Source organism: Solea solea, chromosome 13 (assembly GCF_958295425.1).
Source record: "Solea solea chromosome 13, fSolSol10.1, whole genome shotgun sequence".
In the NCBI taxonomy this organism is placed as follows: Eukaryota; Metazoa; Chordata; class Actinopteri; order Pleuronectiformes; family Soleidae; genus Solea; species Solea solea.
In genome coordinates, this window is record NC_081146.1 from 11,245,627 (window position 1) to 11,272,859 (window position 27,233).

Below are 27,233 nucleotides of genomic sequence, written 5' to 3' on the forward strand. Positions count from 1 at the left end.
CAAACTTTGAAACTAGTGATGACACACCACCACATCAAAGCAGTCAAAATAAAATCCTATTTTTACAGCACATTTGCTCTTATTAATACACATATAACAATATATATACATTAACATGTTGTCTATTTGTGTACGGTGAAAGCAAGACATTGCAGTTCAGCTGAAAGTGTAAAGACTACATAACCACCAGAACATGACTGTGATCAGATCGGTCTGTACAGAGTGACCACATCCTAAAAAGTAAAACACACATTAAATTACACAAGACAGAACACGGACAGCAAAAGAACTCCTAATTATATAACCATGTCTGATGGCTTGTGCTTGGTCTCCATAAAACTATATAAACATCACATGTGCAGGTGATGTCACTGTGGTCGTCCTTCTCCTCAGGAATGAACGTCAGGATGGAGCGTTTCTCCCAAAAGCCAGATTTAGTTTCTATGTGAAGCTCAATAACTCAGTTAAAGTTTGATGGGATGGACAGGTGTGTGTGACTGAGCAGGAGACAGTTCCTCAGTGGCTGGTTCTGTGGAAACCAGTGTAGGCTTTGGAGGAAATGCAAATGTCAAAGCGTTAGTGACATATGTGACAAGTTGTATATAACAATTTATTTTGAGGTAAACATAATTTCAGTTGGATGTTATCAGTAATTATAGTATCTATTTTCAGAAGATGTAATTTCATTTATTGTAGTTGTGAATGTATATGGAGACACTACGCAACTAGTGAGTAACACCAAAAAAGAGGAATGCAGATAGGTCATTCAGATCGTGATCTGTGTGGTTTAATGAGTCGTCGATCTGTTGGTAATGCCTCAGGGCTCCAGTAGGGGGCTCGCGCTCCTCTTCCTCGTGCAGACGAGTGAAGGAAAGAACTGCATGTGTGTTTTCCTCATCCTTCTCCCGTTACTATTCCCCTTTTTTAAGGTAATTACCGTTTGCAAAGCACTGCGTACTTATGAACACATGTTGATAGTGTTTTTCTAAATGTTGCTCTGGTTTAAAATGCATGGAAAAGACGTTTTTGTTGGACTTATTTGTTGTTTAGTTTCTTGCTAACTCTGTTTCATTTATATATTAATATATTTGTGTCTAGTTCATGTCATAACGACGAAAATGAATAAGTCAACAGGTTAAAAAATTCATTTCATTGTTCAAATGTCCCATGATAACTTGTTAAAAGTATACTTTACATGTCGTGTTTATCCAGTTAAAACAATAATTTAGATCATTTAGAACATGTTAAAAAGACACTGATATGATATTTGTTGGCCTAAAATTGAGTGTGCGTATGCATGAATTTGTTTGTTGTTTGTATGCATTGTTTAAAATGAGATTCAATACAGACGAGTGAAGGAAAGAGCGGCGTGTGTGTTTCCTCCTCCTTCTCCCGTTTCTATTCCCCTTTTACGCAGCATATTCAACTTGGCGCAGTCTTCCACAAAGGAGTCTTGTCTTTGGTGGCCTTTTCAGTCTCAGTTCAACTCGGCAACAGTAAAGGCCATTGTCATGGCTTCTAATTTTCCAGGGTGCAATTTTTCGGACCCAAATTTCCCGACAACTTTATGCGGCCCTTAAAACTGTCTAAGACCCTCATTTCGTCCTTGTAATAAATTAAGACCTGTTTGCTTTTAAAATGATGCCAGATCCCTCTGAGTCTGTAGGCGGGCAGGTCTTCATTGGGATAGTTGAAGGTACAGGGAACCACAACGCATGACGAGTCCAAGGCGTCAAGGTTTTGTAAATGGCTGAAAGACAAAAAAAAAAATGTAAATGACTTAAAGGAATATTTCACCGATTTGCAATTAACTTTGTATTACGGGCATTTGAAAAGTTATGCTTCCCAACCTCAGTTTCCCTGAGTTGAGAAATATCTTCATTCTTTTCTTTGTTACGTGCCCACCAGTGACACTTGGCCCTGTTAGTGTAACTGTTCGCAAAGATATCAGACACTGTTTCCATTCTGGGCATGAGGTCCCGTCCCCCTACGACTGGGTCTAAAAAGTGTGGAATTAGCGTTGCAGTTTCAAGCCTCGGACCAAGTGTCGCGGGCAGATAACAAAAAGATATTTCTCGACTCAGGGGAAACTGAGGTTGGGAAGTACCATTTTTCAAAAATACTACCCCTATTCTAGTAATACAAAGCTAAATGCAAATCGGTGAAGTATTCCTTGAAGTCTTGAGAGTAAAGAGGAACGAGGAAAGAAGGAGGTGTCCAGCTTAGTTTCCTGCCAAAAGGAGAAAGAATATGGCAGTGTTGAATTGAAGTTGGTCTCAATGATTTGTTTCTCTCTTTGTCAGTGCTCTGAGATTTTGTCACTGTGTTATTTCAGAGCAAATAAATATGTGGAAAAGCATTTAAGGCCACAGGCAAACTACTAGTACGACAATATTTAAGAGACAAATATTCACAGGATTTATGTTCTCTCACAAATGATACTGGATTTTTGGCAGAAAGTAAGACAACATGAAATAAATGAACAATAACAATAATAATAATACATAATGGACAATGATTTCAATAAACCTGTAAGGACCCAAGAAACTGCCAAATGAAAGATTGTCTACATTGTACCATTGTATGTATACTGATCTATTTAAGTATCATTTGGTGTTGATGACAAACTTAAGATTTTACCTACATTTCTTGTAAATTCTTTGTGCACTGGACCACACAAAGACCTAAACAGCAAGGGAAATGAAAGTCACCCTAAAAAAAAAAAGAAACTGTGTGGGAGAGAGCAGTGAGGCAATGATAGTGAAGCACATGGTTAAAGCATGTGCATATAGTCACAATTCAGCTCATCCTAAAATGATCTCTCCAATTCTTTCAAAACAAAGTAATATAATGTATTTATTTGAAAGGTTTAATTTCCTACTCCTTTTTACATTTATAAATACAAAAAATGTCATTAGCCAGTATAATCCAACCAAGGGTATATATCTAAGTCTTATTGACATGAGGATACTGATCATAGAGGGCATTACTATTCTTTTCTGCATGATGCTTCCTTCAGTCCACAAACATGCTTTTATTGGTAACTAAAGCTGTCATTTACACCTACTTTCAATGTGTGTCTGGACTTTGGCTTTAAATTAAAAAGAAATTAAAGTCCTTTTTTTTATTCACAAAATGATACATGAACAGACTTTTATACTGTTAATACTGTTATACTGAAATTATACTGTTAAAAATACAAAACCCCATTTGAGGAAAAATTGGGACAAAAACAACCGAGAGCAGTCATTTGTTGAATAACCTGAACCCTTACAAACATATAAATGTACAAAAACAAATAAATAATATTTAAAAAAAACAAAAACACCATGTTCCAATGCCACACAGAAAAGGGAGGGTTGTTCTGGAAGGTTCAACGATTAGCAGGTTAACTGGTAACTGGTGTGTGTATCAAAACTGGATATGAAGACTTCTTTGTAAGCAAGGACGGATTGTGGCTCATTACTTTGTGCCAAACTTCATCAGATAGTTGTTAGTTACAGTGTTGTAATATAACAAATTACAAATACTTCACATATCTGTACTTTACTTTGTTATTTATATTTCTAGCAACTTTTACTCCACTAACTATATCTTTGTTACTCATTACTACCAAATAAAACCAGAAGAAGAAGAAGAGTTGGTAACGGTCTGTAATTATATAGAGCTTTTCTATATTTTTTGATGAGCTGCTTTTACACCACAGTTTTGCCATTCACACATTCACATTCACTTCAACATTAAGTGATTAAGAGATTAAGTGTCATGCTCAAGGATACATATAGACTAGCAGAGCCAGGAAATGAACCCTAACCCTTCCCGTCGTTTTGCCCTTTTTCCACTAGGGTTCCGGTACTTAACTGCACAGCACAGCACATGTCATCATTCTGAAGGAGGGGTATTTAACAGACAGCCGTCTCTGAGCAGCCAGAGAGCCGCTTTATCAGGTAAGAAAGATACTGGTGGTGCTATATTATATTGAAATGTGATGCTGCTTTTATTTTGAAATTTTATAAAATACTGCTTGGATCTGCAATGATTTAGTGAAGTAAAAATAGATTTGAAACTCTGATTTGTCAGATAACACATGTTATTTAATCTTAAAACTACAAATATAGAACACATTTCCCCAACAAATCAGAAATCCACCGTCAAATCTCATTCTACTTTTAATACCACTGTTTTAAAGTTAGCATTGTTTAATTGATACTGAAATCTGTATTTGCTGGTTTGTCATTTAATTGTTATTTTATGTGCAAATAAATTGCATTTGCATTTGAAGTTCCCCTCTCAAAGCTGCACTGCAATTTGCATACAACAGTACAGTACTGTGTTGAGCTAATTTTTTTCATTTCGTTTCATTTGTACATCTTATAGTGTGCTGCACCAACAACAACTGAAGTATTGACAAAGAGAGAAACATGATCAGTTTCTGTCTCTTTTTGGCAGGTAACAAAGCTGAACTGAAACTCTCTTTCTTCATTATGAGAAAAATACTTTCAAGACTTCACTTACACTCACTTCCATTTGTTTGCCTTTCAGTCATTTTCAGCCCAGTGCTATGTGAACAATGGAAGGCCAATGTTGTCAAAAACCTTAACGCCTTGGTCTCGTCATGCGTTGTGGTTCCCTGTACCTTCAGCTATCCCAATGAAGACCTGCCCACCTCCAGACTCAGAGGGATTTGGCATCCTTTTAAAAGCAAACAGGACTACATCTATTACGAGGACCAAACAAGAGTTTTAGACAGCTTTAAGGGCCGTACAAAGTTGTTGGGGAATTTGGGTCAGAAAAATTGCACCCTGGAAATTACTGATGTTAAAAACCATGACAACGGCCCTTTCTGTTTCCGAGTGGAACTAGCACCAACAGAGTCCGATACATCCACCAAAGACAAGTACTCCTTTGTGGAAGAATGTGTGACGTTGAATATGCTGCGTATGTCACTAACTCTCTGACATTTCATGAATCTACACTGTAAATCTACCTTTTACTTTAGCTATGGTTCTATCATTTACAGCTGATCCTCCAAAGCCAACACTGCATTCCAAAGACACAGGCACCGTGGGACATGTCTACACTATCTCCTGCACAGTCGAACACAGCTGTCCATCCCATCCACCTTCACTCACATGGAGTCGGAGCACCGAGGACGGAGTCATTGAGGTTTACACAGATATGCTGCATGGCATTTGGAAGAAACAATCCATCCTGACGTTCATCCCTGAAGAGAAGGACGACCACAGTGACATCACCTGCACAGCTGAATTTCATGAAAGGAAGACATCATCTGCAACAAAGAAGCTGCATGTAAAACGTAAGATCTTTTTCACTTTTCTGAGAATTTTTAAGGAGTGAGTTTATTTTTGGGGGACATTCATTTATTGGATTTTGTTCATTTCACATTTGTGCAATATAAAAAAACAATCGACTCAGATATAAGTCATGGCAATTTCCAGGGGTAGAGAACAATAAGCACATCATCATTCCTGCTGTGGTGGGGATCAGTATTGCTGTGATCTTTGGCGTCGTCTGCGCTCTCATCGTGAAACGATACAAGTGAGTGTTGCAGTCAGATAGATAGTGTGAAGTGGTCAACGGTAACTCATTTGTGTGTTCGCTCCTTAATTAAACAACATTGTTTTCTCTTCACTCTCTCCAAGGGGGCGCATTGCAGAACTCCAAAGTCAAGATGGCAGGTAAAAGTATTGTGTGTCACTGATATCACATGACATCAGTTCAAAGTCATTATCATAACACGGTTCTCCATACCATATAGCATGTGGAACCGTCTGTCCCGGCTGTCTCGCAGGTAAGAAGTGAGAATTGTGCTCTTACTTTCCTTTTTCCTGTAAAAGTGTTGTTTTATGGGTAACTTCATTTGTGTACATTTCAGGATTCATTCTGGTGGCCCAGGCCAATTTCAGTCCACACAAAGGCAAGAGGATGTTTTTTCTCATTAAAATGACATTAACCGATCAACTGTGCACATCTGTTTAGGGTTGGTTTCTTTTGACAAGAGCTGTGTTTTTATTTAGACATCTTACAACATTTGCATAGTTTCTGTTCCACTTTTTCACATATTTGTGTGATCTAGTATTATGATAAACATCAATTGAACTTTTTATCCTCCACTGATATACATTTGTTTTTCCACAGCTGACACTTTGGCTTTCACACTTAAATTACACTTTTAAGGATCAATTTTCCAACGACTCTATGGAGCCAGAACCCTGACATTAAGTTTTGGCATTGAAAATGAAATTGGGCATTGTTGTATTAAAACGCTAGTATTGGCACTGCAAAATACATCATTTAAAAAAAAGTACAATATTTTATTTGGATTGCTTTGATATTGCAATGTGTTTTTCAAAGTCAGTCTTCGGATTTCTTCTTCATGTCCATCTTTTTTCACCTTCAACTTACTGGCAGGGTTAGGGTACTGCGAACTGCCAATAAGTCTGTGTCTCTCTGCCATTGTTTTTCACATAGAACCTTGTGGTGTTAAAATTAACTTTATGCTTTATGCAGTGTTGTAATGTAACAAAGTACAAATACTTTGTTACTGTACTTAAATACACAATTCACGAATCTGTAAAAAAAAAAAAAAAAAAACCACACTGTAACATAAAAAAAAACATCCAAATAAAATATTGTATTTTTTTAATGTCTGTGTTGTAATTTTCATCTCTCATATACACATACGTATGGGGAGTGTGAGATGAAGGGTATTTCAGTTGGTTGCAATATACAACTTTACCAGTAGATGCCACTAAATCCTGCATACGGGTCCTTTACTTAGTTAAGCTTTGTTTCACCAACTTTAAAGTGACAAAAGTCTTAATCCATAGGGTAAATAAAGTAAAGACACATGTCAGCACCGACCAGAAAGTTCCCAAGCCTCGTTTCCCATCCCCCAAAAGGTATTTGTCTCACTCCTCTTCAACCTAAATTGCTGTCAATGAAATATATCATATACTGTATTATTTTGTAAAACAGCAATGTCTTACTTAATCATTCTTTTCTCTAACTTGTTATTATTGCTGATTTTTTGACTGGACCTCAGCCAACCAAAGGCCTGCCATTACAAACAGGTATTCATAATTTGTCAATGATTTACTGTGAGAATTTCCGTATGATACACTGGCACTTTCGACGTCTGGGACAATAATGACTCTCATCTCTCACAGGACCTTGATGATGGGGATGATTACATGAACACTGCAGACCTCAGTGTCTATGGAAACCTCTGAAACAAATACAGTGTATTTCTTTGGTTTGTTGTCAAAGCCAGCAACAAATCTAATGATGTATTTTATTATCTACACAACACATGTATTGAGTGATGATTTATTATGCGCCAATCTCAGCTTAATATAGGGCGAAAGGCGGGGTACACCCTGGACAGTTCACCAGTCCATCACAGGGACACATATACATTTGTTCAACAATTTGATATTGTTGTTTAAAGGAAGTTACATTTATTTTGAAGGTAACGTCATAAAATGTATATTTCAACGTCATTACATTTACTTCTGCACAGCTACATGTTCTCTTAATGCTTTTGTTGGTTTCGGAGTCACAGTTTCTGAACCTGAAATATGAGATAAATGTAAAACCATGAGAAAACAATAAAGAACCACGTGTCTCGTATTTTCTTGAGAGAAAAAAAATGGTATTGATGTTTTTATCTTTGCTGGAATTGTGTATTTCTCAAATAATTTACAATTTACCCAAATGATATCACATTATGACATATATATATATATATATATATATATATACGTATATATGTATATGTATATATATAGATGTAGATTTATATGTGTATATATATAAATCTACATCTACATCATCATGTTTTGATATTGTTGTTAAATTGTCATGTCAATGCATTCAGCTTTATTCAAAGACTCCCCAAACACAAATCAATATTGGCTTTTTTTCTGCCGCCTGTCCACTAGATGGTGCTGTTTCCCATTAAAAAATCCCCACTTTCCTCCTCATGTTTCCTCACAGTTATAAAATTAGCATTGGTGAATTAGTTCGATCTGATCTGCCTATAATAAAAAAACATCTCACCATCCTATCTTGTGCCTAAAAATAATAAAATAAAATAAATAATTGACCGCACTACTATTATTGAACATGTGAAATAAGAGAAATAAGAATGAGTAGCTTAAAAACTAATTAGCACATGGTTAGTGGCATTCTAGCTTTTAACTGTGTTATATTGACATGTTGTGTACGTACAGTATTTCAACAGCGGGCACTGACTGAGTCAGATATCATTTAACTAAGCATTCATACTAATATAATTTGCTGTGTTTCCCTCTCTTATCTTGTAAAAGCAAAAAAGGTTTATGAAACCTTTAAGTTAATATGCAACTGATTTAATAACCTTTGGAGAACTAAGACCTGGATGAAAGAGAAATTACACAGAAAACAGATCAATAAAGATCAGTAAAACCTTTTATTCATCATATGTTGTGGAGAAAATGAGGACGATGAAGGCAGATGTGAAGATTCAGCCTAGCGAGGCAACAAGCTTTATTTTGAGGCTTACTCAAGTTACAGATTGAGCCACTCTCGGGCTCAGATCTAAACATCTTTGGCCAGACTATTGTCTCCATCCCTCTTTTTGGCAAACATGCTTATTTAATTTATAACACAGGAAATATTCTTCCTGGGTACAGTGTGCCAAAATTCAGCTCCATGCTTGGTTCGCTGACCTTTGATCTTTAGTATATTTTTATACTTTGCTTCTAATTGATCTAGTTTCTCATTCATCACACAAAGGTTGCAGAGAGGGAAGACAAGACATCTCAGCTAACAAAAGCAGAAGTGAAGGAGCAGGCACTGTCGCCCTAACTAAGTAACTATTGCTCCAGTGCATCATCAAGCCATATCATTTTTAGACAAACCTTTAAAAAATCCTTAAAAGAAGAATGGAGAGAAGCTGTTTTCAGCCATAATTCTTTGCTCTTTGCTACACTTTCTAACATAAAGTGTGAAGAGGATGAAGAAGAAGAAAAAAAAGAAACTGCATTTGCTTTAGAAGAACTTTAAGCGAATAAGACCAGAGACATCAGTGGTGCCACCAGGATCACAAGGCCAGCGCCAGCAGCACCGGCACTGTTGCAGTAGTTGCCCTGGCAGCAGTTCAGTTTTGATCCAATGCCTTCTGCTATCTGTGCACTTGCCTCGCTCGAGCACAAGGATTTGGAAGCACAGCCCTTCAAGGTCATCTTGTTACCTGCTACGTCCACTGAAATAATGAGAATACACCTTCTAGAGTGACTGAAACAAATGTGATGGACAGAGTACAATGTAGGCCTGAGTAGAATGTAGGCCTGTTACCTTCTGACGATACGCAGTAGTCCTCGTTCCCCTCACAGTTTAGAGTTCCAGTGCATGTTTTTCCATCACAGCGGTAGCACTTTTTACCATTGGGATTTTTTTTCGGGGGGTCTGTAACATTGAACATATACTGTACATTGTTAATGTGTATTTATATATCAGCTATTCTTCTAAGGATACTACATTGACTGTAATTCACTACTGTAATGCTACGGCACGTCTTCTAACGGGCGCACGTAAGAGGAAACACACGTAACGCCTCATTCCATTGGCTGCCTGTGCATTTTAGAGTTCATTTTAAATCTTTACATTTTATTTGTTTTTAAATCCTTAAATGGTCTTGCCCTGCCCTACCTCTCTGAGCTGCTTCATTTTTGCATTCCCGCCCCGGTCTCTGAGATCAGCTGATCAGCTGTTCTTGCAGATACCAAAATAATAACAGAAGCTGGGACTGAGCTTTTACGGTCGCTGCACCAAGATTGTGGAACAACAGATTGCAGACACGCCCTTCACTGTCCACTCTTAAAACACATCTTAAAACCCATTTTTACTCTTTGGCTTTCGACCCAGTATGAGACGTTGGTTTTTATCTTTTTTATAGTTTTATTGTATGACTTGTTCATTTGTGTTGTATTTAAACTTTCTACAGTATTTTATTGTTTTATTGTTTGTTGTCAGGTTTATGATGTCATTTTTATATTTTATTTGTCTTATTTATCTCTGATGTGCAGCACTTTGTTTCAGCTGTTGTTGTTTTTTTAAAGTGCTTTATAAATAAAGTTATATTGGAGTTGGATTGACTTCTATTCATTTGGACAGCCTAAACAAAGCATTATCTCAAACTTTAACCATAAGCAGTAAATGACTAACCTTTACCTAACCACAATTCAAATATTACCAGTTCCTCAGAAATTAGGTTCTGCCTCAATGGGAACAGGTTTTGGTCTCCATGAGAACTACTGGTCCCGACAAAGTCAGTGTTTATGAATAGTTATCAATATAAAAGTAACTTACCAGGGAGAGGTTGCTTGTTGCATAACTCAGAAGTGCAACACTTGGTGGACAGCACTGTTTTGGAGACTCCAAAGTTGATTGAACCTTCAACACACTGTTCAGCCAAAGCACAGGTTTTCATATTGATGTCAGAAATTTTAGAAGAACCTGCGCCAACAAAAAAACCCCCAACAAATTTGTTTTAGTGTTCGACTGAAGGGCATCTTTACAACAACAATGCACCTCAAAAGGCCATACCTGCGTATGCAATGACTCTCATTGCTGCACAATGAGTCGAGGATGGACAGTCCTTGGGTGTGTCTGTGCATGTTGTGAGTCCAGGTAAGCACTCATAACATTTCAAGGCAATGGCTGATGAAACAAAAAAAGAAAAAGAAAAGAACAAAATCACAGCAAACGATTGTCAGGAAAATGAGTATACAACACAGACAGGTAACAGGATAACACCAAGTAGTGTCCACAAAGCCCTTTTCTGATAGGGTCCACACCCATTGCTATTTGAGCAGTAACCTTAAATGACTCATGTCATAAGCAGCTTTGACAAAGTAAAACATTCCTTTTTTTCTATAAGAGGTATCAGATTTATTTGAAAACAGATAAAAGAGGGGGAAAAAACACTTGCCTTTAGGGAGAAGCAATGTCCCAAAGATCAGCAGGAGAAGCATTTCGTGACAGCAGGAGACAACTGACTTGTTTTCGATTTGTCATGCTTATAAGTAGTCCTTCATAGGAGGAGTGGTCTTCTCCATCATCTCACCACTCCTTCACATTAACTTACTGCAATACTTCGAGAGAGGGTGAGGGGCGGAGGGTTTCATTTTGTCGATAGAACGAAACCTTTCCATTTTAGTTCAGTTTCGAATGATCGAAAATGAGTTACGATCCTTTAGCCTGAACTGTCAAAACCAAAAATACAGATGCTCTGAGACTGCGCAGAGGAGCTCATTCACATCAACAACAGCCGTGTCAGCTTTCCATAAGGGCTGTGTTAAAAGAACTGGGCTGGGCACCGCCCATTTGCACACTCTCACTCTTTTATCTTTTTTATTAGTACACGAAACACACCTTCAGTAAACAACATGGTAAAAACAGACAGACAGGAGATATATAAATAGAAGAAAACAAAATAAAACAAAAAACTACTATTATCTTCATGCTGGGGGTCAGAACTCATATAATTTTGACTTTTTACATTACATGTCATTTAGCAGACGCTTTTATCCAAAGCGACTTACAATAAGTGCATTTATTGTAATACGCTTTTTACTCAAATACTCTTTTTGTCAGAGTATTTGAAAGAGTGTATTGCTTGAATTCGTTATTAAAAGCGTTGAAGAACGAGTATTTACAACAAAGAATGTGAAATTTTGACATTATGATGAAGAGATGAATCAACATATTCTCTGCACTGTCTTCAAAGAGGCCACTGTCGTTTACCGGGCCTTCCTTCTTTAAATAACGACAAGGGATGAGATGATGGTACAGAAAAAGACTCCACTGACACAAGCTTGTATAGAACAAAGAGGACGTTATTGTTGTAAGTCAGAGTTTAAGCCGAATCTTAGAAAACACAGCCCGTGTTTTCCCTAACCACCTGTTTTACATCATCAATTTCGTACATGTGCTCCCAGTCATCACATCCTAGGCTGATGTTCTCGTGCTTTTTTTTTACCTTTTGAACATACATTTAAAATGCATGACAACAAATTTGACAATAGCAACATGTTTGTCCCAGAAAACACCTGGATTCTCCCCCATCAAGCGGTCAAGTGAGCCGTCATTCGTTTTCGCGTGGTCAAGTGAGCCGTCATTCGTTTTTTAAGTGCGCCCGTGCAGTCGAACTTACGGTGAATGCTGGGAGTCGGCTGAGAATCAGCGCTAGTTTGATACCGGCGCGATCACTTCCGGTTTTCAAAATAAGACAAGTGCATTAAATCGAGCTGATAGCTATTGAAACAAATATTTTCCTTAACTTATTTAGATTTTTACTGTACAATAAAATCACTTAATCACTTATGGCCCATAAGTTCTGACAATGGTTGGTACAGTTGACTTCAGGGGCATGCTGACTACTACCTCAGTCATTATCAAACAGTTTTACTGTATAATTTTTGAGAAATTAATCCTCAAAATTGTCTCCTTTTTACTCAGAAAAAGGCCCAAAACTCAATTTTTACTGTACAATAAAATCACTTTGGCCCATAAGTTCTGACAATGGTTGGCACAGTTTACTTCAGGGGCATGCTGACTACTACCTCACTCATTATCAAACATTTTTACTGTATAATTTTTGAGAAATTAATCCTCAAACTTGTCTCTTTTTTTACTCAGAAAAAGGCAGAAAACTCAATTTTTACTGTACAATAAAATAATTATGGCGCGTAAGTTCTGACAATGGTTGGTACAGTTAACCTCAGGAGCATGCTGACTACTACCTCAGTCATTATCAAACATTTTTACTTTATAATTTTTGAGAAATTAAGCATCAAAGTTGTCTCTTCTTTTACTCAGAAAAAGGCAGAAAACTAAATTTTTACTGTACAATAAAACCATTTTGACCCATACGTTCTGACAATGGTTGGTACAGTTGACTTCAGGGGCATGCTGACTACTACCTCAGTCATTATCAAACAGTTTTACTGTATAATTTTTGAGAAATTAATCCTCAAAATTGTCTCCTTTTTACTCAGAAAAAGGCCCAAAACTCAATTTTTACTGTACAATAAAATCACTTTGGCCCATAAGTTCTGACAATGGTTGGCACAGTTGACTCCAGGGGCATGCTGACTACTACCTCACTCATTATCAAACATTTTTACTGTATAATTTTTGAGAAATTAATCCTCAAAGTTGTCTCTTTTTTTACTCAGAAAAAGGCAGAAAACTCAGTTTTCCATACCAACCACAATGGTTGGTATGGTTGAATTCAGGGGCATGCTGACTACTCCCTCACTTATTATCAAACAGTTTTACTGTATAATTTTTGAGAAACTAGGCATCAAAGTTGATGCCTAATCAAATCTAGCCTCCCTTCGTTCATTCTAATTTCATATAATATATGAAATATATGACTAAACTCAACTCATTTGGTCCTTTGCTTGCTGACTGTTCGTCTTCCCAGCCTCCTAACATGATATACAGAAATAAGAATTAGATTAGATAATGGATGGAGGGAGGGAGGGAGGGATGTGAGTCAGATACTTCACCACACAACACATTCTTCCAAAACAACTCAAAATGGTCCATAATGTTATTATGGATAAAATCACACACTAAAACATCTGGGCAATGCCAAAACATGTAAGGAGCAGTTCCAGGGCAATCATTAGAAAAAGTGCAGTTTTCTTCCATGTCTTTTTAATCTGTTTTTAATACTAGGTTTTAACTGAATAGATTTTGTGAATAATGTTTCCTTGACTTCATTTGTATTTAGATATTTAGATAGATTAGGAGTACAAAGTCTGCACCGTCACCTGTCCCCGCCCCTGTGTCATGATGTCACGAATGATGACTAAACAAAGTGATAAACTGCAGCACGGCACTCTCCTCATCCACTGAACTACGGTGTTTACATCTCTCCTCCTTATCCGAACTCCTTAATGCATCGATAATAGGTTTGAAAATAAATGATAATGGACAATGAATAAATACCTGCTTTGTTGTAATATTAAAAAAAAAAAAAAAAAAATGTAATGCCTTAATTTATTCACATTTCCCATAAAGTTTTCATATCGTACGGTTCCCTGACGCCACATGGCCGCGCTTTGGTGTGCGCGTACACAGCGGTGACGTCACTCTGGGTAATAAGGTTTTTAATTGCTTTTTATGGTCTTTAGGAAGGTTTTACATTTATGAAACTCCATTAATTAAAAATATAGAATATAAAGAACTGTTTTGCAGGCGTCTCTTTTTGGTCGATGGGAAAATTGCTTTTGGGGCAGCAGTACCACGAGGAATAATGTTTTCAAGGCAGAGGGGGCGGGCTTCTATCCAGTTATTATAATACATCAAAGTCCCTATTGCCAAACGAATTGTCGACTCCTTCTCATGCGGCTGACGTTTGTCAGCGTTTGAAGGATACATTTGTGTCACAGTGGAGGCTATCACAGAAGTCCTTTGGTATAACTTTATTAATAGCAGGATGGTGGGGCCATAGTCATGATTTAATTAGATATCATTTCGAGGCTTTTTATCCAAGTCATTTCAGCTGATTCTTCATATTATTGAATTATTATTATGTTGTGATTTAAAGAGAGGCGTCAAGACACTAAACCAGGTGTATTTGGCCTGGTCAAACCTGTTTGTTCTAATATTTTATGTCCAAAATGTTACCCTAACCCTGTGAATAATCAATAATTATAGAGTCTGTTGACAGCCCTAATTGTAACAAGAATACTAATAATAATAATAGTAATATTTACTCTAAATGTGTTCATAGACTTTCTGAGTGAACACAGAAAAAATACCAATGTGTATGAATAAATGCAGCATAATCACACTTTAACAACCCATGCATGACTAATTGTATGATGCATGGTATATAGACCCGGTTGTATATTTTTAAACTGCTGCAATCTCATTAATAATGTGTTTACTGTTGCAGAGGTAAAAAAAACACTTTCAAGTTTACTTTATACACAACACACACAGAGAGAACAAGGAGTCATCATGCTGGGAGCTCAACTGCCTTTTTGTAAGGTTTGAAGGTTAATTTTGTGTTATTTACTGAAATTCCCTTGGGTTGTTTTTTTGTTTGTTTCAAAGTTATTTTCATGGTCTCCACAGCAGCAGCCTGTTCTTCCTCCTGACCTCTTGTAGAGATACAGGACCCCCTGGACTCACATCACCAGACTGAGTCTTTTCCCTCAGGGTTTTCCAGGAACTGAATCAATTGTGGCAAAATACGTGTGTTCTGTGCAATATTTAAAAGTACTGCACTCAGCATTATCAGTGTCAACGTATTACATGTTACATGTTATTTGTTCATATTTTGTCATCCTGAAGTATATATGTTCCATACGAGAATATATGTCTAGAATTTTACTGTGGTTCTTCTCTGCTTTGCTTGTGTGCCTGGTATTTTGATTGTGGGTGTATCTGGAATGCACCCCCAAGTGTTGCCTGAATAAGGTTAACAAGTTCAGACAAGTAGCTCTTCTGTGAGATATTATGTTTACCAACATTTAAGTTAAATGTGAAGTTTTTTTGTCATGTACGTTCTTAAATACCTTCACGCTGGAGCTATTGCAGACCTCTGCATTCGACCTCCAGTGAATCTAGCAAAAGCTAGTCGTACAGAATCCCACAAGCACACCCACTTTCATATACAGATGTAACTCGATGTGGGAAAATTTATCATGAAGAGGCTGTTGTACCTTGTCATGTTATATAATATAGTCTATAATATAATCTACAAAACACATTTTGTAGATTAAGGCCAGGTTGCCTTGCTAGTCAGCGTGTGTTGGAGGTGTCAAACTAGCAATACTCCAATGTGTCACATCCTGCCACATACAGGAAACATAACAAGAAACCGAAAACAGGAAACATCAAAGCCCATGTTCCTCTTCTGCACTAGTTATTTGAAAGAGCGCGTGCCAATAATCATCTTGAATGCACAGTCTAAACTGAGAGAAATTATCTGCTTAATTCATTAATCAATTTATCACTGCACGTCTACTGTGGACTAAAAAACTGGTGTTTGTACTTGGTTTCTCCTTATAATGGCTTTTCAGTAAGGGTTCCCTGAACAAATGCTTTATTTTCTATAGGCAAAGTACAACATACAGTAAAATAGTATACATATATACACACAGCTTTTATCTGACTGTAGGTACAGATACGTGTTGAGGCAGGAGAGGGATAAGGGGAGAGTTGGTCATGTTACAAAGCCAAAAGGAGGGTGTGCTCTTTTCGAATAATTGAAACCTCAATTGTATTCAAACTTGTATGAAACTTGTCCCATCCTGGCAAAGTACAACAGCCCTGTGCAATGAAAAACAGCAAGCAGTTTAAGATCCACACTCGATGTTTTCCTTTTATTTATCATGAACTGATAAACAATACTTCTTTTTTAGTCTTGTTTCAAAGAAAATAATAATAAAAAAAGAACCCACAGGCAATATATCCATCTCAGACAATGTGTGTGCCGTGAAAATTGTTGCGACATGGCAATACTGCCTTACAAAAAAACGTTTTTGGACATGTACAGACAATATTTTGTCTTTTGAACCACTGCCAAACAGCAGGTAGCCGTTACTGCTGAATTTCCTGAGGACAAGCATAGGTACCTTTCTCTGTGTGCGAACACTCTGCAGGATCTACAAGTCCACACAAAGTGGCATTATCCTGCATTAAGGTTGACTCTTCGTCACATATCATGCTCCTGTGTTTCACTTGGCAGCCTCTACTACCCGGACCACATTTTACTCTATGTGACGTGAAAACCGCACACAAGACTCCGCACCACTATTGCATACAACGGCAATTCAACCGTGGTGTTAGCAGAGCAGACGGCTGTATTCTGACAGTGCTGATGACTTTTTCACTCCATCCCAGATGCGAGCTGCATAATGAAACCTGCAAAGACAGAAAACCTCCATGGATACCAGAGATCATACTCGCAAAACAACATTGGCTGGGAATACTGGCAGTGAATGAAAAACTCTATAAATAAGGGGTGTGTATCTCCAAAACAAATGTGGTGTTACACCGAGCACATCTGCTTTGAAATCTCAGTAAAATAGTTCGTAGTAAAGTAGTAAAATTGTGCCTTTGCTATAAAGAATTGCCAAGATGAGAAAAGTACACAATCAAGATTTAAAGTATGAACACTTAATTTATTACTAGTTTCCTATTCCAAATATGCTTCAAATGTTTCAGGGGTTACATTTTGTGTCGACGTTTGAATTTGGTATGTAAAAAAAAAAAGTAGTAAAAAGTAGTAATAATAACAGTGTTTTCACTGTTGTGAAAAACAAATAAGAAGGGATACCATAAAGACTAAAAAAAACAACTATGCTATTGATTAGTGGTTGATAAATCAAGATAATATTAATCAATAAAAGTGCTCCGATAAGTGTGATGTTCGTAAACGTGACATTTACCAGTTCTTCTCGGTGAGGATTGTGTGTGACAGCTGGCATCTTGGCATGCTCAGTATTTGGCTGCGCAGTTTGGAAACCATGGTGGAGAAAGAAGGATGTCCTCTGTACCCCGGGAGCAGGGAAAAGAGCGGGTATGTTCCGGACCCTAAACATGGTGGCATTAAATGATCAATCCGTACAAATTTAAAGAAGGACAACCAAGTTTTAGATGATTAGAAGTCTCTCTAACCTGCTTTAGTCAGACCATCCTCCCCATCATTCTCCTGCACAGGAAGTAGGAACATGTTGACCTCAGGCGACAGATAATCTGCTCTCAGTCCAGGGAAGACATTGCAGTCTAGCATGGACAGTGTACCTGAAGACAAACCACATAATTAAATGAGTGTAGGTGTGACATGATTCATTGTAGAGAGAATTACAGTAAAAATAAGAGGTTTGGACTATAAATACAACTTTTAAATATTAACACATTTCTGTCACATTCAAACAATTAGTTAAGACTATCAGCTCCTCATCACACTCTCTCATGTCTCAGTATAGCACTTTTTAGTGATTGTGTCACTCAGTTGCATTCCTGCGCAGCACACAGAAAGTGATTTGCGCCCCAGTGTCGCAGCATACAAATGTTACATGATTTGTGGTTATGACAACCAAACAGAGTAAGAATAATACCTACAACAACAACAAAAATCACAGGTTTAATATTCATATAGCTATGCACCTTTGTACTTGAGATGGGAATGGGTCATTAATTTATCCACCACTCTGTACATGTTATTCAGATTCCTTGGGCAGAAATCATCTCGTCTGGCTTTGTTTTGGAGGAACACTGGAAGAACAAGACAATTTAGAGAGACAGACTTTTAGTTTATTCTAGTCTAGTTGGCGAGTGAGTCTGTGTTTTGTGTTTCTGTGTAACAAAGTGACCTATATGAGGATAGTACTCTGCTCCATCATCAGTGCCTGAAGAGCCCGTGCTGTCATGGCTTGCAGACGGAGTGGAAGGTTTCAGCATCTCAGCAGTCTGAAGAAACCTACACAAACAGAACATTAAAGTCCCCGTGTGCTAATCTGCAAACCAGGGTCAATATCCATGAGTGTATAGTAATAAATGATAATGGATTATTCCTGTTTATGGTTAAGTACATTCCAATGTATGAACATAAAGGTGTATTGGTTGCTGTACATCACTCAACTTTGAAAATTGGTTATGAAAGGAGAGTGTTGTACTGGACAAGTAAAGACATTAGTAGCCATTTTCAGCAGGCCTAGATTTGGCTGCATTTGTTGTTTACAATACCACTGGAAAGAATAACATTACTAAGATTTTGAAAAAGCAAAAGACCAATTTCCTCTCAAGATACAAGCTGAAATACTCAACATTCCAATTGGAGGAGGGGACAGGCAAGTTATTGTCAGTTATTACTGAAAGCTGGCCTCTCCTTCTGTACCGAGACACTGGGTTATTAGTATCAAACAAGTGAATCCCAAATAACAAGTACTTACCTGTAGAGGTTTAAATCGGTGAACCAGTCTTGGACCACAATGACCACGTGGCACACAGTAAACAAGAAGGCAGCAATCTGGAGAGACTGGTTACAGAGAACTCATGTCGTTACATGCAACAGAGTGTGCACAGAATCACTCAACAGTCATTTAAAATTAAAGTAGGACAATGAGTGCACGTTGAGAGAACACAGCTTCACACACTGCTCTCTGCAGACTGCCCACTCACCTGCATCTCAACATATGTGTGAGGGAGGTTGTATTCTGGAGGCAACTTCCGGTCATTGTTGATGAGGTGGTCCAGAATAGATGGGCTGAGCATCGGCTAATGAAACAAGCGAGACATTTAGACACAATTTGGCTGATTCCGTGTTATCATTCAGTTACCAGATGGGTAAAAACTGAATGTTACTGGTAACTGGGATAAAATCTGTCAAACATACCTCTCATAAAATCAAAAAATGTAAGTCAATAATTAAATAAGCAATTAAAAAAAGTTAAAAAGTGTTAAAAAATTAGGTTTTAAAATCATGTCAAATTCAGTGGTTCACTCTCTGCTCTGAGACTGCCGGGGGACACACTCGCACACTATTCTGGTCTACCCACTGTTCAGCTTCTCATGTGGTTTGAGGAAGAGAGCCTCTGTGCACCTGCATATGCAAACCTTGAAATCACTTAGTGACTGAGAATAACACTAACACAATGAAAAGCCTCTGTATCCAAATTGCTTCATTCTTACCTGAGTATCCAGGAAAATGACTCTCTCTTGTGTGATGAAGAAATCAATCCCTGTGCTCTGGTTCCCTCCTCTCTCCTTGATTTCTGGAGTCTGGGCTCTAAAGACATAACTCCTGTGCAAACAAATATACATGTTTATTCCAAGCAAAGGGCACGGTTTGTCCTAAATCACCAATCAAAGTGTACCTTAATGAGTCAAAGCAAGTCACATACCTTAAAATATAGTTTTAAAGGGTTGTTTTTACTCTGAAACAACTAGAGATAAAACAATCACTTGATTAATCGATAATTAATCAATTACTAAAGTCATCGTCAACTATTTTGATTAATCGGTTTGAATCTTTTTTTCATGATTAACACAAGATTTCTGTTTTTCGGCTTCTTAAATGTGAATATGTTCTGGTTTCTTTGCTCCATATTACAAAGAAATCATTAAAAACAGAATCACTGGTTTGCGGACAAAACAAGACATTCGAGAAGGTTTGACAAACACTGATCAACATTTTCTGACATTTCATGGACCAAGCGATTAGTCAATTAATCGATTATGATAATAATCGTTAGTTGCAGCTCTAGGAACAACAATGATGAGTGTATACAGGTGAAATACACCTCAAGACTATAGAGAAGTAGGTGGGTTTGCTATATTGCCACTGTGTGGTCAGAAAGAGTACTGTTACCTTTTAGTATGCAGTTTTAAAAAACAAAATGTTAGAAGGAAAGAAAAATATAGATAGAAATGAACTATATATTAGTTCTTCTATTGCTTGAATTCTGCTACTTTTGCAACACCAATCGTTTTCCAGCTGATCAATATTAATACAACAAACTGGTGCTAACAGTTTGCTCTTTACTTTACTTAAACAGAAACAAGAGCTCATTTCTGTGTCTACGTTATGTATCTCGACGACAATTAAAACATTCAACTACCTAAAACTGAGATTATCATCTCCTCTAATGTTGTCACTGATGTAATGATGCGTTAAGTGAAGAAAAATCTGTGCTATGGACTAAACAGTAACTTTTACTGGACTTTAATTTCAGTACCAGTTGTCCTCTTCATAAAGTCATTAGTAATTTAGACTTACAAATAAAAATGTAATAGGAAATACTGAATTTTCACCACAGTATGGCCATTTCGCTCTCTGACAAATGCTTTTACTACTTGCAAAATTGATTACTGTCAAGATTTTTTTCCAGTCTCCCAATGAAGAACATAGCTCAGCTACAGCTACTCCAGAACTCAGGCACACGTCATCAGGACCAGAGAGAGAAAACACATACACCAATTTTAAAGTCATTGCACTAATTTACCCTTTCTTTCAGCATCAATTTTAAGACTGATTTATTAGTTTTTAAAGCTCTTAAAGGTCTAAGCCAGCAGTGACAAACTCATTTTAGTTCAGGGGCCACATACAGTGCAATTTGATCTCAATTGGGCCAGAGCAGTAAAATAATGGTATAATAACCTACACAACAACAAGGACTTCCTTTGTTTTACATTTAATGAAGTATCTTAAGTATCAAAACATTATGAACAACTTTTCAAATTTTATTTTTAAGATGCTATGACCAATTTTACGCTCAGTGTGTATGTGTTTTGAACGACATTACCTTTGATCTTCCTCAGGGGTGTTGGCAGATAACAGTGACATGATCGTAGATTTCCCACTTCCCTGAAGGCCTATAACTCCCACCACCAACATATCCGTCTGGTCTCTCAGATACTGTAAGGTATCACAATGAAAAGCAACTCTGTTTGAGTAATGGTGCCGTACATGGAAAATGGGTTAAAATTAGGGATGCACGATATTTTGGCATTAATATTGGTATCGGCCGATGTTCGTCATTTTTTAACATATCGGCATCGGTCCAATGAGTAAAACTGCGCCGATTTTAACAACCGATGTTAATACCCGTCTATTTGCTGTTTGTGTATGTATGTCGGGAAGGGGAGGCCATGCTGCATTTGCTTGAGCATGTGACAGTGACGCAAGTGCAGCACAAGGTGTGTGTGTGTGTGTGTGTGTTGAGGAGAGATAATGTCAGCAGTGTGGGTGTTTTTTCAGGGTGTCGATAGAAGATACGCGAAAAGCATTATGCAACACTTGCAAAGTTGAGGTAATGCGAGGAGGGTTCCGCGTCAAGTCATTCAATACCACAAATTTGATTATGTCATTTGAAAAACCGCCACCCAGAAGTACACAAACAACGGCAGGAAGCTAATGCTAGTAAAGTTAGGCGGCAGACAAAAAAGAAAGCAGCGCAGCTGGGAGCCCAATACAGCAAGTAATCGAACAAAGGAAGACATTGGCCAGGGCAATAACGATCAAGGTAATGGAAATGATTGCTCTTGACGACCAGCCCTTTTCCATAGTGAAGGACTGAGGGTTCCGACCGCTGATAGAGCATATTGAACCCCGCAACAACCTGCCAAGTCGGCGCTACTTTTCCAATGTTTTGCAATTTAATAAATATCTGGTTGCCATGAATACTGGCAAGTTTGATAAAGTAATGTTACATATTTTTTTTTTATTATGGCAGCTCTTAGTAGAGCTTGTCAGGTATTGTTTCTCATATCTGTTGTGTAGTTTTATTGTTAAGGGAAGTGGCGCGGTTGTTGTTGCCGGGAGGAAGGGTTGTTGACTTTATTTACGTACCCAGTATAGACGCCCTTATCTCGGTTACAGTAACTTTGGCAGGGTATTATTTTTATTTATGTTCATGTTTGTAATTTATGATCCAAACTTTCTCACAGGAGTTTAGTGAGTTGAGGGAGTTAAACTTAAATTTAGTTACACACTTGCTACAAGTGCTAAAGGATTCTAAAAACCTTTACTTGTGTCTTATGGTCGCCCTGTAACCTTGTTATTTGGAGGTAAAACATGTTTTGAAAATAAAGGAAGACATTCAAAAATTCAGCTTGCATGATTTTCAGTCTGTACAAACTTTTATCATCTCAGAAACCTTTTTTTTTTTAAAACATATATCGATATCGGTAGATATCGGTTATCGGCCATAGCAGCAATATTAATATCGGATATCGGTATCGGCGGAAATATTCATATCGGTGCATCCCTAGTTAAAATATTTAAAACAATGGCTCCTCCATAATCAAACATTTACTCACCTCCATGGCACTGTCACACCAGTTCATCTGATCGTCAACAAGTTTAATGCTGTGCTTCATCTTCTCTGGAGGAAGAAGCTTAGACTGTCCAACCATGGCTGGAAGTGATGGAAAAAAAATGAAGTTGTCATTTACAACACAGTTTCAATTGTTTTGTTTTTTTTCTCCATTAATTTAAATCCACAATTACTCACGATCCACAGCACTGCTAGATGCGGAGGCACCCATTCCTCGGTTTTGGATCTGGTACACAGGCTGTGTAGGTCGCTGTCCTTCTCGCTCCATCTTAGAGGGCCCAGGACCAGAGGGCTGAGCTGCTGCCTCCGGAGGTGTCCCAGTCTTCCCTGTATCATCCCTGGCTTTCATCAGCATGATGGGCTTCTCCAAGACTGGAGCTCCACTGACAGGTGCATTCTGTGATGGCTTGGTCTGGAAAAGAACAAGTCCATTGATCTCAGGAGCTGAGGTAAAGGGGCGTAAATGAGGTAAATACATTTTGTAACTTGTTGTGGTGCTGTGGATAATGATATATTAAAAAATTGCCTAATAAGCATCTGCCAAAGAAATATATTGAGATCAAACTGCTGCCAAGTTTTGCTGGCAAATTCAAAAAATATAACATTTTATTTCATTTACTGCAGGCACACTAATATATATTCCTACTTTGTGGCCAATCTATCCCGCAAGTTAAATGCTGCTAAAGTAAATCTGAATGTCCAAATGTCATGTAAAGCAGAATTGTGTTCAATAAAGAGATCTACAAAAGATTTTAAAATATGGCACAACCCAACTTACCCTTTCCCCTGGAGGCTTTGCAAGAATGATGGGGGTTTTCTGAATGAGTGGACCGGGAGGATCCTCACTCCCATCCTGAACAGATACACAAACGTGAGTTTTAGTTACAACTCAAAAGTAGAATTTCACACCATAAAATAACAGAATAACTCACATTGGGTCTTAACATGTTATTTAAGACTGCTATACTCTCTGTGCACTTGACAACGTCACCTCCTGCCCCAACTCCTTTAGGAAAAACAGTTTTTTCCTCATATAAAAAAAAAGGCATGGACTCCAGAACTAGGTAATTGTTTCATGGCAGAGTTGTTTCTTCTTCAACAGCAACATTTCAGTATAAAGTATATAGTAACATTGTGGGGGGAAAGCTGTGTTGTGTGTTGACGTAAAATGCTCTTTCTATAAAATACAGAATGAAACTTTCCTATATTCTGGTCTTGTGACTTTAAAATAAACTATGGAATCTGAATCTGTATGATTTTGTCCTTTGTCCATTTTAAATGTATCTCTGTTTCTTGCCTAATTCCATACATGTTCATTGAAAATTCACTTGTTCTCATTAGGGAATTTAGCAGTATTTTATAAATTTCTTCTGACCTAAACAAAAGTCACTTAAAAATAAAAAGCAATGAATGTATGCCATATGTTTGGTATTTTTTAAGGTATGGCTTTTCTCCTTTTTCTATATTTCCTGAACTGTGATTTTTTTTCCCCTAAACTATGTTGGTATTAACTTATTGTTTAATGAAAATGAACCATTAAGAGTTAAAGCTGCAGCAGTCGTCAAAATAACACTGAATACATAGACAGTGGTTTGCATTTACCCTCCGTTCTCTCGGTTGATATTCTCGATCCCGGCTGGGACCAGACAGGTTTTGCCCCGGGAGTCCAACATCTCGGTCTCCCCGACGCCGCCTCCTCCTGCGTCCCTGCCCATACATCCCAGGCTGGCTGTGGCCGGACTCGGACATGTTCCCACTCTACTAAACCACTGAGTCACAATAGCACAGCTGATGACAACAGGGAGTTAGCAAAAGCTTAAGACCCCAGCACAAGCAGAGTCGAGTTCAAGATTACTTAAAATATCCAACCAACACACAATCTGCTCTCAGCCAAGAGTCCTGAATCAATATTCTACTTCGTGTTTATCCATAATGATAACATCCTTGTGTGTCACCCTCACGTCGCTGAGCCTGTCTGCTAATGTTCCCCGTTGGTGCGCTTGTTTCATGACTGTGAAGCTCCACCGTCGGTGCGGTTGCCCAATGTCAACAAGCTGGAAGAATCTCCACCCGCCTGAAAAACGCCTGCATTCAATCGAACGATCTCGTTCGTCTAGTAAATGAAGTCGTTAAGAAACATCATAGTCCACACTTGGTTCTGACACTTCAAGGACCAATTAAACTGTGGAAATGTAGCAATGTATCGGCGATAATAGCAACACGAGATGTAAGGTTTCTTAAATAATGCAGTGTTATAATATTTATTTTAAACACAGAAAAGTTATCAAACAACCGTATTCACGATAGTCTCTGGGTGAGTAGGCACATGGCTTCCGGTTTAACCCGGAATTAGAGGACCGCAGTGTGTGAACGCCATCAACATAAAATAAGAAGTACATTCTCTTCAAATGATGTCCTGAATTATAGCATTATTATCGTCACCTATACAACTGGGTGACTTCAGGGCACACGCTGTCTGCTACATGCTTTTTATTTGGTCCCTAAAGCCGAGACATTGCAAACAAGTCAACGCCAGCTATTTGTCTATTTTCAACAACGTAGGCTAAATGACTTGGGCGAAGCATCACCTTGTGGTTTTACTCCTGTGATTGCGCACTGAAACTCTACTACAGACTGCAGGATCATTCATGGACAGACGTGAGTAGTTTTCTGTGTAGGTGCGTGACAGCCTTGCGTTATCAGACACAGCTGTGGTCTTTACACACGCGCGCGCGCGCGCGCACACACAGCTTTTTAATTATGGTCATGGTCATGTGAAGATAAAGTTTGCTTTAGAACAACGGTAACCAATGCAAAAAATCAACTGCAAGGCGGTTTAACTCGATACTTTCAAGTTTATTTTGTCTGAAACGCGTACATTTTGAACACAAAGGATTTGTTAACATGCAGTTTTAAAGCAGAGACCCTTCGTTAGCCTGTTAGCATGCTCTAAAAGTGTTTTATTTACATTTAATTTAACGTTTTCTTAACGTATTCAAAAATTATTCAAAGGAATTACATTGTTTACACTTTAAATAAACACAAACACATAATATGTACAAAAGAAAAGGCTAGATATATTATATAACTTAGTGAGATGGTTGGTAACGTGTATAAGTCGTAGGCCAGCATTAGTTTTGTCGTTATAATGTTGTTATAATGACCATTTAAAGGTTTTTTCTTAATCTCATTATTGGGATTCGATCAGGAAGTCCAGGAAGTATGTATGTATGAAGTGTTTTAAAAACTACTTTTCACAGGCTAAAGAGTATAATATCATGTGTGGCCCCTTGCAGTTAATGTTATTATAATTTTCTGAAAGCTCAGCTGCAGCTCCTTCATTGAGAATTTAATTGAAACCACAGTTCTTTCTGCTGGTCAGTGTCTTTCCTACATGTTTATTATTCTCTTTGCATTTTGCAAGTTCTTTCAGTAGTATGATTCAAAAAAGTGCTGCACTGTATTATAAAGAACACTATCACCATTGATTTTAAATCCATTTTATTTTTTAAGTAGTGATTAACAGTTTCCCACATAATCTTAAATGTAGTACAAGCCCCAACCATAGTGAATTACAAAGTACCATTTCCTTGTTTTTAATGTCAACAAGGATCAGAAATAAATAATGCAGTGTTGCAATATTTATTGTACACATTATACAGAAATGAATGTTCTCGTTATCAAACCACCTTACTCACAATGGTCTCAGGGGATGTAGGTGACTGCCTTCTGGTTTAAACAGGAACAAGGCAATCAGAGAAGGCAGACTTCACCCCATTCACACATCAAGCCTCTGTTGGCCTCTGTTGGTCATATTGGCAAGTGCGGAAACACAGACGGACTGACACAGAGAGACTTGCCAATGAAACAATATTTCTCTCGCACACACTGGGGTGAAGTAATTAGAGAATCCCAGTGTACACCATTCAGAATTACTGAAGTTCTAGGTCTGTATTTTCATATTAAACAGTTGTCTGGTGTACTGTTTCTGCTGTGATAATGCACTGTTTTATAAAATAGATTAATTTTTGCACATTTTAAAGACATTCTGCCTCTTCTGCTTTGAATTTCAGACCCCACAGAGGTTGACTTGACCAACTCCTTGTGTGAAGTTTACAAAGATGATGGTGAATGGTGTTTAACTTCAAAGAAGCAGACCGGTGCACATACAACTGCATAATTGGCAAAACAAATCAGCAGCATAAAAAAGTTGATGCCACAAAAAAAAAATCCACCATATCGGAGTTACCTGCCACATCTGGAAGATTATTTTCCAACGACTGATGTCACTCACCACCCTCCTGTGAACCACACCAGCAGTCTAATGTCTGGGAATTAACAAATATGCAGTGATGTGGCTAC

General features: G+C 37.8%; 3 protein-coding genes and 1 pseudogene across 3 annotated transcripts; 1 reads left to right on the top strand and 3 right to left on the bottom strand.

The window, feature by feature from the left end:
• Nucleotides 1–203: 203 nt before the first annotated feature.
• On the bottom strand, nucleotides 204–1,947 carry LOC131471309 (myelin-associated glycoprotein-like; annotated as a pseudogene).
• A 1,902-nt stretch (nucleotides 1,948–3,849) lies between these two features.
• On the top strand, nucleotides 3,850–7,647 carry LOC131470948 (myelin-associated glycoprotein-like). The gene is made up of 11 exons (XM_058647052.1): nucleotides 3,850–3,947; nucleotides 4,378–4,449; nucleotides 4,543–4,938; nucleotides 5,021–5,317; nucleotides 5,460–5,559; nucleotides 5,664–5,699; nucleotides 5,780–5,812; nucleotides 5,897–5,938; nucleotides 6,852–6,923; nucleotides 7,067–7,094; nucleotides 7,191–7,647. Exons 2-11 carry the CDS (start codon nucleotides 4,422–4,424, stop codon nucleotides 7,251–7,253), a joined length of 1,095 nt encoding a protein of 364 aa, XP_058503035.1. The 5' UTR covers nucleotides 3,850–3,947; nucleotides 4,378–4,421; the 3' UTR covers nucleotides 7,254–7,647.
• Nucleotides 7,648–8,520: 873 nt separating this feature from the next.
• Nucleotides 8,521–11,132, bottom strand: LOC131470959 (urokinase plasminogen activator surface receptor-like). Its single transcript, XM_058647074.1, has 5 exons — nucleotides 10,997–11,132; nucleotides 10,612–10,725; nucleotides 10,375–10,521; nucleotides 9,361–9,471; nucleotides 8,521–9,268 (listed from the first exon to the last, which is right to left on the bottom strand). Exons 1-5 carry the CDS (start codon nucleotides 11,037–11,039, stop codon nucleotides 9,066–9,068), a joined length of 618 nt encoding a protein of 205 aa, XP_058503057.1. The 5' UTR covers nucleotides 11,040–11,132; the 3' UTR covers nucleotides 8,521–9,065.
• Nucleotides 11,133–16,384: 5,252 nt separating this feature from the next.
• smg9 (SMG9 nonsense mediated mRNA decay factor) lies at nucleotides 16,385–24,903 on the bottom strand. The gene is made up of 13 exons (XM_058647035.1): nucleotides 24,474–24,903; nucleotides 23,650–23,724; nucleotides 23,049–23,283; nucleotides 22,855–22,952; nucleotides 21,339–21,451; nucleotides 19,726–19,837; nucleotides 19,216–19,311; nucleotides 18,987–19,072; nucleotides 18,408–18,514; nucleotides 18,202–18,309; nucleotides 17,710–17,835; nucleotides 17,481–17,625; nucleotides 16,385–16,953 (listed from the first exon to the last, which is right to left on the bottom strand). The coding sequence occupies exons 1-13, from the start codon at nucleotides 24,618–24,620 to the stop codon at nucleotides 16,875–16,877; spliced, it is 1,527 nt and encodes a 508-aa protein (XP_058503018.1). The 5' UTR covers nucleotides 24,621–24,903; the 3' UTR covers nucleotides 16,385–16,874.
• Nucleotides 24,904–27,233: the final 2,330 nt, after the last annotated feature.